At 32.6% G+C, this 16,742-nt stretch overlaps 1 protein-coding gene across 1 annotated transcript in view; it reads right to left on the reverse strand.

Annotated features, from left to right (window-relative positions):
* Positions 1-1,566: 1,566 nt before the first annotated feature.
* Positions 1,567-16,742, reverse strand: part of ASZ1 (ankyrin repeat, SAM and basic leucine zipper domain containing 1) — a 64,028-nt gene continuing 48,852 nt past the window's right edge. The window contains exons 11-13 of the mRNA XM_004046102.3: positions 6,972-7,077; positions 5,712-5,825; positions 1,567-2,093 (exon numbers count right to left, since the gene is read on the reverse strand). Of these exons, the coding sequence (XP_004046150.1) occupies positions 1,941-2,093; positions 5,712-5,825; positions 6,972-7,077 (373 nt within the window). The 3' untranslated portion in view covers positions 1,567-1,940. The remainder of the gene's footprint in view (positions 2,094-5,711; positions 5,826-6,971; positions 7,078-16,742) is intronic.

Below are 16,742 nucleotides of genomic sequence, written 5' to 3' on the forward strand. Positions count from 1 at the left end.
TAAGCATGCTTCTCTTTGAAAGATACTTACATTCTCAAAATAGATTATTTGTGTTCCAGAGTTGGTTCTAAAGATATAGGACCATTTTCTAATTCAGATTAATTAAAAATTAAATACCAACTAATTTTAAAAAAGGTTTACTACTTTCAAGTGCATAGAATTAAAACTCAGTTGACAACATTTGTATCTGTGGTTCAGGGAAGTCTCTAAGGGAGACTTACTTTAAATCCTCTTCTTGTTTGAAGAAGAGAAGAAAAATGATTTATACTGAGTTATGTGTTACAAAAGAATGCATATTCCAGAAGCAATAAATGCCTCCCTTCCCGCAAAAAGCACTGTAATCAGGTGAAATAATCAGAGTAGGAAGAGACTTATTCTCTAGATGAAATAACCAATTTTAAATTACAAGAAAAATAATAATTCTATTGATACTTTACCCATAGAAATAACTTCACTAATCACAACAATGCTGCTGTACTTATTCTCAATCTGTAATCTAAAAATCACACTGTGTCATGGAAATGAAAAATCACCATTTTATGGACTTCTGTGACAAATCCTTTTGGAAAGCAAATATTTTATAAATTCACATCTTCACAGTTTGTCCTAATATTTGCAAGATGGTTTGGTTTTGTCAGAAGAAAAAAAATAGTGACCTACCCAGCCAATAGAAGAAATATCATTATCTTTAAGATGAACTGAGGTGAAAAAGACCATCATAAATAGATAATCTGATAGTATGTCATTTTCTGAGAGTGCTTTTTTGAATTTTTTTTTTAAAAGGAAACTAAAACTAAGATTTATTAAATGTTTTCTATTTACCCAAGCACTGTGCTGACTGGGAGTGAAACACTATGTGTTAAAAGAAGTACCTTTAGAACTTCTAAGACTCATTTAAATGAGGAAATATCAGCAAAAAAATATGCCTTGCTATTTAGCAGTTAGGTTAAAATATGGCCAATTCTCAAGAAAAGAATGATTGAAATCTTGTAGTTTTGGTATAAGCAAGAGCAGAAACTGCTACTAATTATAGATCCTTATAATGTTCTTCCTTTCCACAATTCTTTATCTGTGCTTTGTTTACTTCTCAAACAACTGTAGATCAACTGCATCTGTTTAAGTATGGCACTAAGTCAGGCAAGATTTAAATACTACATTTTCTGCTAAATTGGGCCTGCCTTTTTATTAACTTCACTTAAAAAATCTGAATATCATTAGTTTGATTTTGAAAAATAAATCTTACTTTAGATATGATAAATAATATGTCAAATGCCATTCACTTTTATAACATTCCTAAGAATGTTATATAGTATGTATGTTCCCCAAAGTATTTTACATAAAAAATTCCAATGTACTTTGTACTTTCAACACCAGTCTCTAATTTTTTGCTGTTTTAATTTGTATTTAAAATACTTTTCCTAAGGATTTAATCCACAATTCAAAACTTTAACATTTTACCTTTATCCTTTGTATTCTCTCAGATACTTTCAAAATTAATAATTTCCTCATAATGTAATATAACAAAAAAATCCAATAAAAATCCATATTATGTAATAATGGAGGGGGAAAAAAGAAACAAAAGAAAGCTCAATTTATGAACACTTTACAACTCCTGTACGATTCACTGACAAATGAACACACTTTAAAAAATGTCAAAGATATTAGATATAACTTTAATTTTGAATGTGATTTACATACGATCAAACCAAAAAATTACTTATACTTTACTGCCTAATCACAATTAACATAAACATAACAAATTGTATTTATAAGTCAAAGTAACAAACCACTTTTTTAAAAAAAACTCCACATTGTCAAAATTTTTCCTATGGAATATTGGCAAAGAATGTAAAGTTATATTGTGCTGCAAATAGTTAAAAGCAATGATTTTTGGATGGTTCAATAAGATGTGTATATATAACTTAAAACAAATATTTGGATTATTTCCTCTGGAAAGTTAGCTTGCAAATGAAAAGAAGAAAACCGAATCCGCATATGGTAATAGCTGTCCTCTTCAAAATTCTACTATTCCATGTAGATACTTCTTCCCTTAATTGTATATGAGTTGGATCATTTTCCCGTTCATTTTGCAACTAGTATTTAGTATGGAAAAAGAAAAGAGGAGTTACTGTACAATACATTAATAAAACATTTTGATTTTAAAAAATATCATAATATCCATGTTAATTCAATTCACTTGATTTAGATGTAGGCAACTCAAGATTCCCATGGAAGATTTAAAGTAAACATATATGTCTGAAAGACAGTCTTTCATTAGAATCCCATTACTGTAAATTATTAGTTTTACATTAAAAATACATGCTTTCATAGATGATCACATTTTAAAATGGTGTTTTTAAAGTCATGAGACAAAGTAACTTTAAATTTAAAGTTTCTGTTTTACTTATAAGGAATGACAATTGATATTGATTTGCTTGTGCATTAAATATCAATTAACGTCTTACAAAAAAGTGAATCATTATTATAGCAAACCTAAAACATGAAATTTAGCAAAAACGAGAAGATCAGATGCTACTGGTAGAAACTTAATTTATTTAAATATAATTGCAGTAACAAATGTCAACAAAAACTTAAGTGGTTCTTTTAGTAATTCTCAGCAATGAAAGTACAGTACGCAGTCAGTTTCTAACTTCCCAGATACAAATTTCTTGCTTAAGAAGCTCCCTTCTCCCCTACCTACTGTGTGTGTGTGCCCACTCTGTGTGTATCTGTGTGTGTGTGTTTCTGTGAGAGACAGAGAGACACAGAGAGAGAGAGAGAGAGAGAGAGAGAGAGAGAGAAGGGGGAAGTGAGAGAGAGAGAAAAGACTTAAAGAGGGAGGGCTGAGAGGAGAGGGATGGCTTTTGGGGGTGGGGCAGGAGAGAAAATAAGCAGAAACCAAAGATCCTTGAAAGATAAAAAGAATCAGGCACATTTATAGAGTGATATTTACTAGAAACATCCTGTGCTGGAGTGATGACATAAATACTTTCAACATCAGCAGGAATAATGACTTCCAAATTCTACAGTGTAAATATTTAATTAAAAAGCTTGCAAAATTAATTTTAAATTTATAGCAGAAAACCAGACTCCAATGCCAATCTCATTAATACCATATTCTTGGTCTGACTTCCAAATGGCTTCATTCAGCAACAGATTCCTTTTTGACACTGATGCTCCATTTACTGAATCCTGAGACAGTCATTCCTTTTATTAATCAATTACTTAGAATGACCCTTTCTGACAGGAGCCTGTCAGTGTGTTGGCTTGAAAGAGAGTGATGTGGTGTTAAAGTCTAGCCTTGACCTCTCCCACCCTCTCTCTTTGTTACCTCCATACACTTATCTGTGATAACTTATGTTTCTTAAAAAAAAAATCCCTTCAATTATTATTGGTAAACTCTGAAATAATATAAGCTTAACAGGCATGATAGCATATTTCCAAATCTGGAAGCCTTCATAATTCCCTAAATCAAATCTCATTATGATGATTACTACTTGTACAAGACTAATCTGAGAAAACCAACCCACTAGCTTGCTCCAAAATTTAAGACTTTCTTGCCCAAAGAACTGTATTTGCCATTATTATAAACTAATACATGTTTTCAAGGGTAGTTCTTATATAGAAATGCATAAATTCTAAATAGAGAAGGGTCACGGGAAAAAGGTCTTCTATTTAGCCAAAGAACAATGAAAATTCTCTTAACAGGTATGCATTATTAAAATAAATATGGTACCTGATTGAATTGTGTATACTTTAGAGTCAGTTTCTATAGCAAAGTTTCTTAATTTCACTCATTTAACAAAAATATGGTTTTCTAATTTCATTTTAATTCTATACACACACCCTTACCCCTCACCCCCATGTTTTTAGTTCATCTTGGAGAAACCAAATTAGTAAATAACCCTGAAGCAAATAGGTTTTAGGAAATTTCCTACACTAAACATTAAAGGCTGATGTTTTGCAAGAAGTATCTTTATACATATGCTTCTAAACTTCCCTGGGATACCCATGAAAAATGGCATGTTTAAGTAGGATCAGTTCCTTTCCTTTGATTCTTCTAGATGAGATATAATTTTTGGGTCATCAGCAAGTTCAGGATGTAGCTTGTGTAGCACAGGTGCCTGACATATAGCAGGCAGTCTTATGTTTGTTGAATGAATAAATGTCAGAGACAATACAATTTCTAAGATGCCTTTTTTCTTTGGAAATAAATTATTTTCTACAAGAATTCTGAAACATAGCGCTCATTTCCTCATTTAAAATGTTCTTTCCCAGCTATTATTTTGTATAATAGAATTTGCTTCACAACTTTCTTCTCACTTTAAAAGACTCCTTTTGGGCCAGGCGCAATGGCACACACCTGTAATCTCAGCACACTCGGAGGCCGAGGCAAGTGGATCACTTGACATCAGGAGTTTGAGACCAGCCTGGCCAACATGGTGAAACCTCATCTCTACTAAAAATACAAAAATTAGCTGGGTGTGGTGGTGCATGCCTGTAGTCCCAGCTACTCAGGAGGCTGAGGCAGGAGAATTGCTTGAATCTGGAAGGCGGAGGTTGCAGTGAGCCAAGATTGTACCACTGCACTCCAGCCTGGGCAATGGAGTGAGACTCAGTATCAAAAAAGAAAAAAAAAGACTCCTTTTGATTTAACACATTAATAGCTAGAATGACAATTTATTAATACTTGGAACATGTATACAATCTATTTTGAAGAAAAGAACTTTTTTGATAAAATATTAATGAAAATGTTAAATGAATTATGGGTTGAAGCTGTATAAATAATGTATAATCTAACCTTCAAATCAGATATTTCACAAAAGCTTTATAGACATCAAATTTATGTATTAAACAGATAAAGAGCTCAGAAGTGAGCTCTTTGGTCGACTGGAAGTGTTTTTCTTTATTATCCATCTCCAACAAAGGTTCCCATTCCAACAGCTTAGATTTTGTTATAGCCAATTTTTTTTAAACTGGAAAAATCACCTGTCCTTAAATACCGATATATATTATATATTTTTTCTATATTGTAAAAAACCAGAACCAAAGAAGTCCATACTCTTTAGAAAACAGTTAAATTATAAAAATATTACAGAGAGTCTGGACAATTACAGGGGTATTTCATCCACAATCGTGTCTCTTTAACAGAACCAATAAATACTTCATTTATTTTATCTGTACATTTACATGTAAGTAATAACGTACAAATATAATTTCATATCTTTAGCTGATATTTAATTTTCATTATTTTTTCAACTGCCTATTATTATAACAATCGGTATAGCATAATTTATTAAGTTGTTCTAGTATAGAATACTTATGGTACATATAATTTGGGATAAAATACTATCAAAAGATACAAATATTTAATAGTATTTGGCACATCCTGCCAAACTGTTTTTGAAAGGGCTTGTGTTCTCACATAAGAATATCAGTTTGGTGAACTCTAAGTAGAAATTGGTAGTGATACATTTTTCCCTGCTAATTGAAAAGATAAAAATGACATATTCTTCTTTTAGTATGCATTTGTTTAATGGCCAACAAAGTCTGTTTCCTATGTATATTTCTCCCTTTGGAAACTGTCCCTTTTTCCCACTTGTCTAAGTGTTCCATTTGTTGCTCTTACCAGAACTGCTTCATTGTCTAACACCTTTTGCTGTAAATCATTTCCCTTAGTTTTCCCCCTCCTTTTAATGTTAAATATATACCTTTTGAATTAGGTCTTTTAGTTTGCAGACCTTTTCACTCAAATCTTCAACATTATTAACCAATTCTTCACAAACTGAAGTAAAATTCTGGGGAGAAGCCCATTCCAGTGTTATCTGTTAATATTTTCAAAAGTTCAACATTAAATAATGGAAATAACTTTCTACAACTTTATATCCACAAAGATTATACAACATTCTTAAACATTAGATTATATAATTGAAAGGCATTTTTTTGTTTAGGATAAATACTGACACCAAAAATAAGTAATTTTATAAAAATATAATCAAATGAGCTTGCCAAATGCATTTCCTGAATATATGTATATATAACTTTCTATATGGAGATTAATATTAGTAATAACATTTATGATGAACAAATCAGTTCATGAAGGTTTTAAAAATGATGATTCTCATATTTATTGATGTTATCTAAAAATCACTGGAAAACAAGTGCATTAAAAAATTTTCACTAAGACAAACAGCTAAAACCTAATCACATGAAATAAGCTGCTTTTGCAGGCCACTTACACTTTTTCTTTCTTTTTTTTGAGAAAGTGTCTTATTCTGTTGCCCAGGCTGGAGTGCAGTGGTGCAATCATGGCTCACTGCTGCCTCAACCTCTTGGGCTCAAGTGATCCTCCTGCCTCAGCCTCCTGAATAGCTAGGACCACAGGTGCATGCCATCATGCCCAGCTAATTTTCAGCTAGGACTAGAGGCACATGCCATCATGCGCAGCTAATTTTTAAAAATTCTTTGTAGAGACAGGGTCTCACCATGCTGCTCAGGCTGGTCTCAAACTCCTGGCCTCAAGCAATTCTCCCACGTGGGCCTCCCAAAGTGTTGGGATTACGGATGTGAGCCACTATGCCCGGCCACTTACACTCTTCCTATTCTAAATTTATTTAAAAATATTTTATTGATATGGTTTTTAAATTACACACTGTTTTATTTCCATTTTCACTTGGGTCTCCTGTCACTTTATATTTTAAAAAAGAACACATGGTAAATTCAATACACAGATCAGTTTAATTTTTGGTCTGACTCATTTTCTTTTTCTTGAGGGCAAGAATACAAAGTTTTAAAATCGGTATGTAAAGGAGTAATATTAAACAAATTGACTTATTTAGATCTTATGTGATTTTGCAGAACAAACGATGTAATTTCAGCAAATCAATACTATTTATTGAATTATCATGAACTTATCTGGAATGTTCTTCAGTGTTCATACTTTTCTTCACTTAATAACTTTTGTAGAATACCTTTTGAGAATTTACAGGTAACTCAGTAATAACATTCTGTACAGCTGTTATTAAATGGCCACACTGTTTATTTAATTTGAGAAGAAAGTTGAGGAACTCATCACCACTAAAGAAAGGAAACAAACAAACAAGCAGGAATTACTAATAAGAGCAATTTATTTCATTCTACTAGGCAAGTTACTGAAAATCTAGTCATAAAATTAGATTCTTCCAAAAGAATTCATGGAATAGCTAATACAGATTAGGTACTGAAACAGGCATTGATTATAAAAGAAAAACAAACCTCCAATCCCGAGGATCTTAAAGTTCAGGATAAGATGCAGATATACAATTACAGCTTTATTATTCACAGGAACACATGAAGGAGGAAGATAAAATAACCAATATTTGAGTATCTACTATGTGAAGACACTGTACTAGTTATTTTACATTTGTTATTTCTTTTGATTTTTCCTAACAACCCCTATAGGATAGATGTTGTTAATACTATTTTATAGTGGAGACATCTAAAATTCAGGGGGAATGAATTTAATATCACATGAGAAGGAGGGAGTAGGGAATTAGAAATGCTTTACAGAGATAATACTTGAATTGAGTCTGTGGTTGAAGAAAAAGTTTGCCAAGTAGGTAAGGAAGAGATTCTGGATAAAGAGAATAGCAAGTGCAAGAGTACAGGGGTAAAGGTCACTAAGGTGTAATTAAAACACAAATTATTGAAAAGTAGTAAGAGAAAAGGCTGGATATAACCATTTATTAAAAGAACTTTTGTGTCAGCATAAGGAATTAGATTTTACCTTTCTGATGATGTAGAGTTACTAAGAGATTTTCAACAGGAAATTTGAAAATTAGACTTTTAAATGAGAATGTTTATTTGGAGAGTGGTGTGGATAAAAGGAACACAAAAATAGAAGCAGAATAATTAGGCAACTAACAGAGAAATGCATCCAAGAGATGATGAAGGAAAACTTAAACTAAGGATCTGGCAGTGGCAGTCTTACTGTGGGGAGGAGGTAGAGCAATAACTTGAGAAACCTTTAGGAGAATAAACTGAAAAACTTGGTGATGGATTGTATGTAATGGAAGAATCTACGATGATTCTCAGTTTTTTTGGTTTCCATGGAAGGCGGTGCTGCCAAGCAAGGAATTGAATTTGGTGGCGCATGGTGGGGAAAACAGTGGGATAAAAGAAAACATTATGGCATAATAATTAAGGACACAGGCTCTTGAGTCAAGAGTCAATGTTGAGTTTGGATTCAGCTTCCACACTTATTAGCTTTATGATTTTGGGCAAGAATAATCTTAAGCCAAATGTTTCCGTATCTCTAGAATGGAGACAGTAGGACTCAAGAAAACAATGTGCATAAAGTACCTAGGATTGTGCCTAGTACATAGCTGGTGTTCAAGCAAACATAATTATGATGACTGCAATGGTGAGGAGACATGCGGGTGGCAACAACCAGTAAGTGGTAGAAAATGGGGGTCTTGCAAGGGTATTTATTCTGGGCTCTAAAGACTCATGAAGATAGATACAATTCAGAGTCGGTGAACCTCAATGGGAAAAAAATACATCTTTATTTTCACTAACCTCTAACCAAGATTCAGTCTTTCCTTCAGTTGTGAAGGTAGCACAGACACAGTAGTATTAGAGATGTCTCCAACAGAAATCAAAACTATGATCATAAAGAAGACCATAGGACATATTGTGAAGAAGGGAGAGTTGATAGGGGTGGAACAGAAAAGCCACTACAGGAAATGTAGCCTGAGAAGTAGAAGAAAATCAGTAGTTAAGAGTTGTTATGAATGGCAATGAAAGGGATGGATTCAAAGGAGAAAAGATTAGGCACATTAAGTATACTGATTTTGGCAATGAGAAAACACTGGTGACTAGATTAGCTTCAGTGGCAGAAGCCAATTTACAGTAGAAACAACCAAGAAACTTAACCCAACAGAAAAGTTGGTCAAGGCTATTAACAGAGAATTCAGAGAAAAAGAAAGAAACAAAATTTGAATGGATAACAAATATGGGAATACAATAACCATAAGATGCCACATTCTAGCAGAATGACAAAAATTAAGTAGATCATTAATATCAAGAGTTGACAAGTGTATTAGATGACCTTTCTGGGGAGTCCTTTAACAGTATCTACTGAAATAAAAATACAATAAAAGTTACTATTATTGGACCAAAGGTAATTGTGTGTGTGTGTGTGTGTGTGTGTGTGTGTGACAGAGTCTTGCTCTGTTGCCCAGGCTGGAGTGCAGTGATGCGAGGCTCACTGTAACCTCTGCTCCTGGGTTCAAGTGATTCTCATGCCTCAGCCACCTGAGTAGTTGGGATTACAGGTGTGCACCACCATGCCCAGCTAATTTTTGTATTTTTAGTAGAGATGGGGTTTCACCATGTTGGCCCGGCTCGCCTTGAACTCCTGGCCTCATGTGATCAACCTGCCTCAGCCTCCCAAAGTGCTAAGATTATAGGCGTGAGCCACCATCCTAGCCCCCAAAGGATACTTCTAAGCCCATACAGAAATTCTTACTTGTAGAAGTTTTGACTACATACTATACAAAGTTTCTTACACTATTTCTAGAAGGAAAGGTTATAAAAAGCAAGCAATGTCAGCCTCCAATGAAAATAATAGCAAACTTCTAAGATACATTACTGGGATGTATATAGTATTTTCATTTAAGACAAGTCTATTCTCTTAGCTATTAGGCTGAAAAAAATGAACAATTTCACTTTAACAGTTTTATAAAATATAAACTTTATATACATAATACATATAATCAAGTCACTAAGAATAAAAAGTACCTGATGGTTGCTTTCAACAAGCAAACCTAAAATTAAAAAATATAGGAAAACTCTTGTTCTATTTAGCAGTAAGTATTCATAGAACCATTTTCAAAAAAGATGTAATTCTTCTTTATTCTATTTTCTTTCTGATCTTTACTCTAGAAAACACAGAACTTAGGGTATATGACACATTTCTGCCAAAGCAACAGCAGTGATTACTTGTATTTTGTTTCCATGTACTATTTATATAAGTACACTTATAACTTAGATTTCAGTGTTCTTTAAATATTCAAATTTTATTTATCAAGAAAAAGAATAACTACTAAATGAGTAATTCACTAATGCCATATATATTTAATTTATGACCTCAAGGAAATTAAGATCCATTGAGAATTATCATTTGAAGTATCAACTGATAGCAGGTATGTAATTTTAGACAGGTGATTCACAAATATATATGCGGAATATAAATTTATCAGCTCTTATTCTTAAGATAGTAAGACTGAGTTCAAATAAGCAAATTTTATTACTAGCAAAATTAGTCTTAATGAATGAAAGGAAAATATATACCTTTCTTGTGACATATAATTTTCAGAGCCACTGAATATGGATGGACAAATTGTACAAAACAAAACTCAACAGTGTGCCATTTACACTATGTAAATGGTGCCTCTCCATCACAGCTGTACAGTATACAACCTACACAACTTTATATGGCAGGCCTGATAACTTTGTGCTTATTTAAAAAATTCAAAATAAGCAGATATGACATAGGTATAGTAGACTGCATTATTTGATCAAATTCTCATGTCTTTTCTACAGAGCTAACTAGTACCAGTCCCCCGATCCCTGTCAGGGGACTATAATTCATGCCCCAGTGACATGAGGCCTGACCACATGACTTGCTTTAGCAAATAAAATATGATTGGAAGTTACTGTGTAACTTTTGAACAGAAGCTTCAAGAGCCACTGAATGATCCTGCCATCTCTCTATTCCCTTTCCCATGAGATCAGTATGTCCCAGGTTGAGACTGTTCCTCCAGCATACTCTCAGAATGACAAGATCACTGTTGCTGACCCATGATATAGATGATCAGGAAATAAAGTCTTGTTATAAGTGACTGACATTTAGAAATTATTTGTTACTACAGCATAACATAGTATAAGCGAACTAAAACAACAGGCCATTTAAAAAATTTGAAGTCAAGTACTAAGATAAAATTTACACTTTAAATAAAGGTATTTATAAGCAAAGGTATTATGCTCTCACTGTAGAATATCTGGAAAAGATTAAAATCATCAACAATCTTACCACTCACAGACAATTGACTGGTACTATTTTCTCTCAGAATATTTTCTTATAATACACATTTTCTTCCAGTGTTTTTCCTATGGATATATATAACTGACGTTGTGCTTCACATGACCTTTTATATTGTGCCTTTTATAATTATCATGAGTATTTTCCCATGACATTAAGTTTCAAAATAATTTTAATGATGAAAAAATAATTATATTGATGCAATGGAATTTAATCATTTTCCTGATGTTCAGTATTTAGAGTTTCCAATTTTAGAATGTTTATAAATAACAGGGGTGAACAATACACTTTTACATAACATCTTAACATCTATATAGATTTTTTGGGGTGGAGCTGTTTCCTTGATGGACATAGTTTTGAGACGCTTCTGACACCTTCAAGTGGATGTCAGTTAGCTCAGACAAAGAGTCTAAACAGGAACAGTTAAACATTTCAAATGTGAATGAAAATTTATTATTTCTGTTCAAAATATCTAAAATTAGCAACAGAATGGATATTAACATTTTAAATTGCACTCTTTATTTTTTTAAGAGAGTTTTGCTATGTTGCCAAGGCTGGCCTTGAACTCCTGGGCTCAAGTTGTCCTCCTGCCTCAGTCTCTCAAGTAGATGGGACTACAGGCACACCCCACGGCATTGGCTTTAAATTGCATACTTTAATTCTGCAAACATACTAAGGCAGAAAAAAGTAAATGCAGTGTGTGTATGCATTGTTGTAACAGATTATTTTAGAAGATTTTGACACATAGAAGAAAACTATCTTCAAATAAATCAGTAAATTGTTGAAGTCACATTACCAGGAGATTATAATCAATCAGTTCAACTTTTCCTGCTGTTAGTTTTCTTATGACTTAATGACTAATTTCTTCTTTAAAGAATGACTTTGAACAAATGGTAAGTAAAACCTTTTCCATAACAGCATGTAAACAAAGTCTGTGATTTAATAACAAGGTCAAATTCCTGGAATATATGTCTGCCAGTTTTATTTTTTTAAAAAAATTCAGTAACTTTTAATACGTGAACTATTCAGGATTCGGCACATTCTTTATATTTATTAAATCCCATAAAGTAAATTCATATAGGCAACCCTGCCATCATACAAATAAGTTATATAAAAACATTTAATTTGCAAGTCAGTCATTTAGAACTTAGAATATTCCTTCATAGAAACAATAATGAAAAAAAGCAAGAAAATGAACAATGATATTTAAGAAGGTGTGCTGATTTTTAAGTCCTCGCAAGTGAAATCCTTCACAATGCATTTAAATATTTAAGAGCTATTATGTTATTCTGAAACAATGATGAGGCATTATTTTAAATATAGATCTTGCTGTAATATGGGGATATATTAAGGAAGAAGAATGGAGAAATGGGAATAGGGAATTTTAATATGGGGAATATTTATAATTTAAGCTATGTAATAAAGATTTTAAGAAATTAGGATCGTCTATATTATTTCCTGGAATACTTCTCTGAACTCCAAAATAATGTGAAAATCTATTGTTTGTATGTTTAATTAATGTTTATCATAATAACAATATTAGTTTTAGTCTACTAGTGATAATACCATTGCATTTGCAAGTATAGGATATAATTCATTAACTCATTTATCCAAATATTCAATAAAATTTGTCTACACAGTCATGTCCCAGGCAATGGATAACATGGTTAATACATACACCAAGCTCCTTAGGTCATTCTGATAACTTAGCCAGGTAAGGGAACCACTAGCATAAATCATGGTTATGAACCATAATATGTTTCAAAAGCATACATGTAGAAACCAAGTCTCTACTAACATGTAAGGTACTTTTATGTTAGATATATAATCCTTATTTGTAAAATTATTTTAGGGAAAAAATCAAACTGGAATACGTTGAAATAAAAAACAGTATTTGTATTAGTAGAAAAATAAAATGATTGTGATCTCTTAAATCAACTAAAAAAGAAAACAGAAAATAATACTAAGCTGGTATTAAAAGTAAGATTAGAGGAAACTGAGGAAATAGAAAAATATTTGTGAAGATTTCTTACAGGGAACTTGTATATACTATTAAAAGCTCTAGAGGCAAAAAATTTGATTTGTCCTCTGTACAGGCATTATTCCTATTCTTAGTCCCTGTGATAATGGTTACTTTTGGACTCATATGAAACCAAAAGAAGAAAGGAAGAGAGTTTCCTAAGCAATAAAAGAACAGAAAAAATGAGTTAAGAGAAGCTTACATAAGCAAAAGACTGGGTAAAATGTAATTAACCGGACCAAGTGCAATGAGAGGTAGAAGGTGGGGAAAAACATTTGATGTACAAATCCTCAAAGTTGGGGAGAGAAAACCATTGTAAAAGAAAAAAGAATTTCATAGGCTGGTTATAAGGTGGTGTTGCTAAGTGACATAATTTCAAAATTATCTAGTTGGTGGAATGAAAACAATTATTATAGGTTATTTCAGATTATAAAATCTAGGTGAAAATTACTGAAAAGACAATCATATAATCTAAAAGGCAGAAGAGGCCTTACAGGGTTTGTATTCTATGCTACGGTTAAATTCTTTCCATAAGCAAAAATCTCTAGAAGTAGGTATTACGTACAATAAAACTGTTATCTTATTTATTCTGGACCTTATATTTCTATTAATGCAGCCTAACAGTGCTAGCTTTCCATAACTAGTCATGTGACACTGTTAACCTAAACTAAATTAATAATAAACTTAAAAACTCTTAATGATTCTTCATGTATATTAAGGCCCATCCTATTGTAATATAGTTAATCTTAGACTTTCCATTTATCCTTATTAAAGTTAACTCTATTAATTTTTGAGAGATTTGCTTCAACCTGCCAAAGCCTTTAAAATCTTAATGCTCTATGTCTCCATCTAGCCACCAGTCACATGTAGCTACCGAACCCTTGAAATCATACAGTGTATATTCTCTGACCACAACAGAATCAAACTGGAAATCGATAACAGAAAAATCTCCAAACATGTGGACATTAAACACCATACACCATGGGTTATTTAGATAATCCATGGGTCAAAGAGGAAGTCTCAAAGAAAATAAAAATATACATAGAAGTGAATGAAAATGATCACACAATGTATCACAATTTGTGGAATGCAACTAAAGCAGTGCTGAGAGGGAAATGTAAAAGACTAGATGTTTACATAAGAAAAAAAGTCTCAAAAATGATCTAGATTTCTGCCTCAAGAATCTAGAAAAAGAGCAAAATAAATTCAAAATAAGCAGAAGGAAGAAAATAGTAAGAATAACAGCAGAAATCAATGACACTAAAAGCAAAAACAATAGAGAAAAGTTACTGAAACAAAAGAGCAGGTTCTTTGAAAAAAAATGCATAAACCTCTAGCAAGACTAACAGAGATAAAAAGAGAAAAGACAGAAATCACCAATATAAAGAATGAAATGGGGTATTAGATCCCACAGCCATCCAAAGAGTAGCTGGAAATACTAGGGGCAACTTTTGGCTTGATAAATTAGAAAAAATGAACCAAGTCCTTGAAAAACCACACATTACCAAAACTCAGCCAAAGTAAAACAGATATAACTTGAATAATCCTATGACCATTAAATAAATCAAATTGTAATTTAAAAGCTTCCCCCACAAAATATCCAGGTCCAGATGGTTTCACTGAAGAAATCTACAGAATGTTTAAAGAAGAGTTAATGTCAATTCTGCACAATCTCTTACAGAAAATAAAAGGAGGGGGAATACATCCCAATTCATTTTGTGAGGCCAGTATTGTCCTGATACCAAAACCAGACAAAATAGAAAAAGGAAACTTACAGAGCAATATTTATCATGAACTTAGACACAAAAATTCTTAGCAAAATACTGGCAAATCAAATCCAATAATGCATAAAAAGAATAATAACCCACAACCACATGGGATTAATCCAGGTATGCAAGGTTGGCTCAATAGTTAAAAATCTAACAAAGTAACCATATCAACAGGCTAAAGAAAAAAGTCATATGGTCATATCAGTTGGGATAGAAAAAGCATTTGAAAAAATTCCACAACCATTCATGATAAAAACTTTTAGAAAAATGAATAGCGCATAACTTCCCCAATCTCATAATCTACAAAAAAACCTATAGCTAACATCACAGTTAATTAATAGTAAAAAAGTGCATGGTTTTCTCCTGAGATTGGGATGAAGGCAAGAATGTCCACTATCTACCACTCTTATCCAACATAATACTGAAAGTCTTACCCACTGCCATGAGGGAAGAAAAAAGGTATACAAATGTGAAAGGAAAAAATTAACCTCTTTTTGCAGACTACATGATTATCTACATAGAAAATCTCAAACAATCTACAAAAAGCCTCCTAGAACTAATAACTGAGTTCAGTAAGGTGGAAATGTACAGTCGAGATACAAAAATCAATTGCACATGGAAACAAATAAAAAGAGAAATACCACTGGCAATTGTGCCAAAGAAAATGAAATACTTAGGTATAAATCTAATGAAATATGCATGAGATCTGTATGATGAAAATGACAAAATGCTGATGAAAGAAAACAAAGGTCAGAAATGGTGGGTCAGGTTTGTCATCCCAGTACTTAGGGAGCCAAGGTGGGAGGATCACTTGAACCTAGGAGTTTGAGACCAACTGTGGCAACAAAGTGGAGACTCTGTCTCTACAAAAAATGTTAAAAATTAGCCAGGCATGGTGGTGCATGCCCATGGTCTCACCTACTCAGGAGGCTCAGGCGGGAGGATCACCTGAGCCCAGGAATTCGAGGTTGCAGTGAGCCCTCATTGTGCCATTGTTCTCCAACCTGGGTGACAGGGCGAGACCCGGTCTCAAAAAATATATTTTAAAAAAAGAAAACCTAAAACTTTTAGAGATATCTGTGTTTATGAATTAGTAGAATTAACATAGCTAAATGTCAATTATACCTAAATTAATCAATAGGATTCATGGAATTACTACCACAATCTCAGAAAGGTTTTTTGTAGACATAGAAAAGCTTTATCTAAAATGTATATGGAAAGAAAAAGGCTCTAGAAGAGCCAAGATGATTTTGAAAAAGAACAAAATGGGAGGAATCACTCTTCCTGATATTAAGGCTTACCATGTAGTTAGAGTAATCAAGACGTGGTACTTTCAGAGGGATAGACACATAAAGAACCCAGAATAGAGAACCCAGATTATACCCACACAAATATGTGCAATTAATTTTTGACATATAATCAAAAGCAATTCAATGGGGGAGGAACAGCCTTTTCAATAAATAGTGCTGGAGCAATTAGCCATCCCCAGGTGAAAAAAAAAAATGAACCTCAGCCTAAACCTCATAACTTTACAAAAATGAACTCAAAATGTATCATGGACTTAAATGTAAAACTAAAAACCTTCGGGAAAAAAGCACAGGAGAAAATCTTTGAGACCTAATTTCTTAAATTGTTCTTTAACTTGATACTAAAAATATGCCAAAAGTACTGTTCTGTAAAGGGAAAATTTGGTAACTTAGACCTCATCAAAATAAAAGTTTTTGCTCTGTGAAAGACCCCATTAAGAGGATAAAAAGAAAAATTACAGAGTTGGGAAAAATATTTACAAATCACATATCCAACAAAAGATTTGAATGTAGATAACTCCCAAAACTCAACATTAAAAAACAATTAATCCAACATAAAATGG

The sequence above is a fragment of the Gorilla gorilla genome, chromosome 6 (assembly GCF_029281585.2).
Source record: "Gorilla gorilla gorilla isolate KB3781 chromosome 6, NHGRI_mGorGor1-v2.1_pri, whole genome shotgun sequence".
In the NCBI taxonomy this organism is placed as follows: Eukaryota; Metazoa; Chordata; class Mammalia; order Primates; family Hominidae; genus Gorilla; species Gorilla gorilla.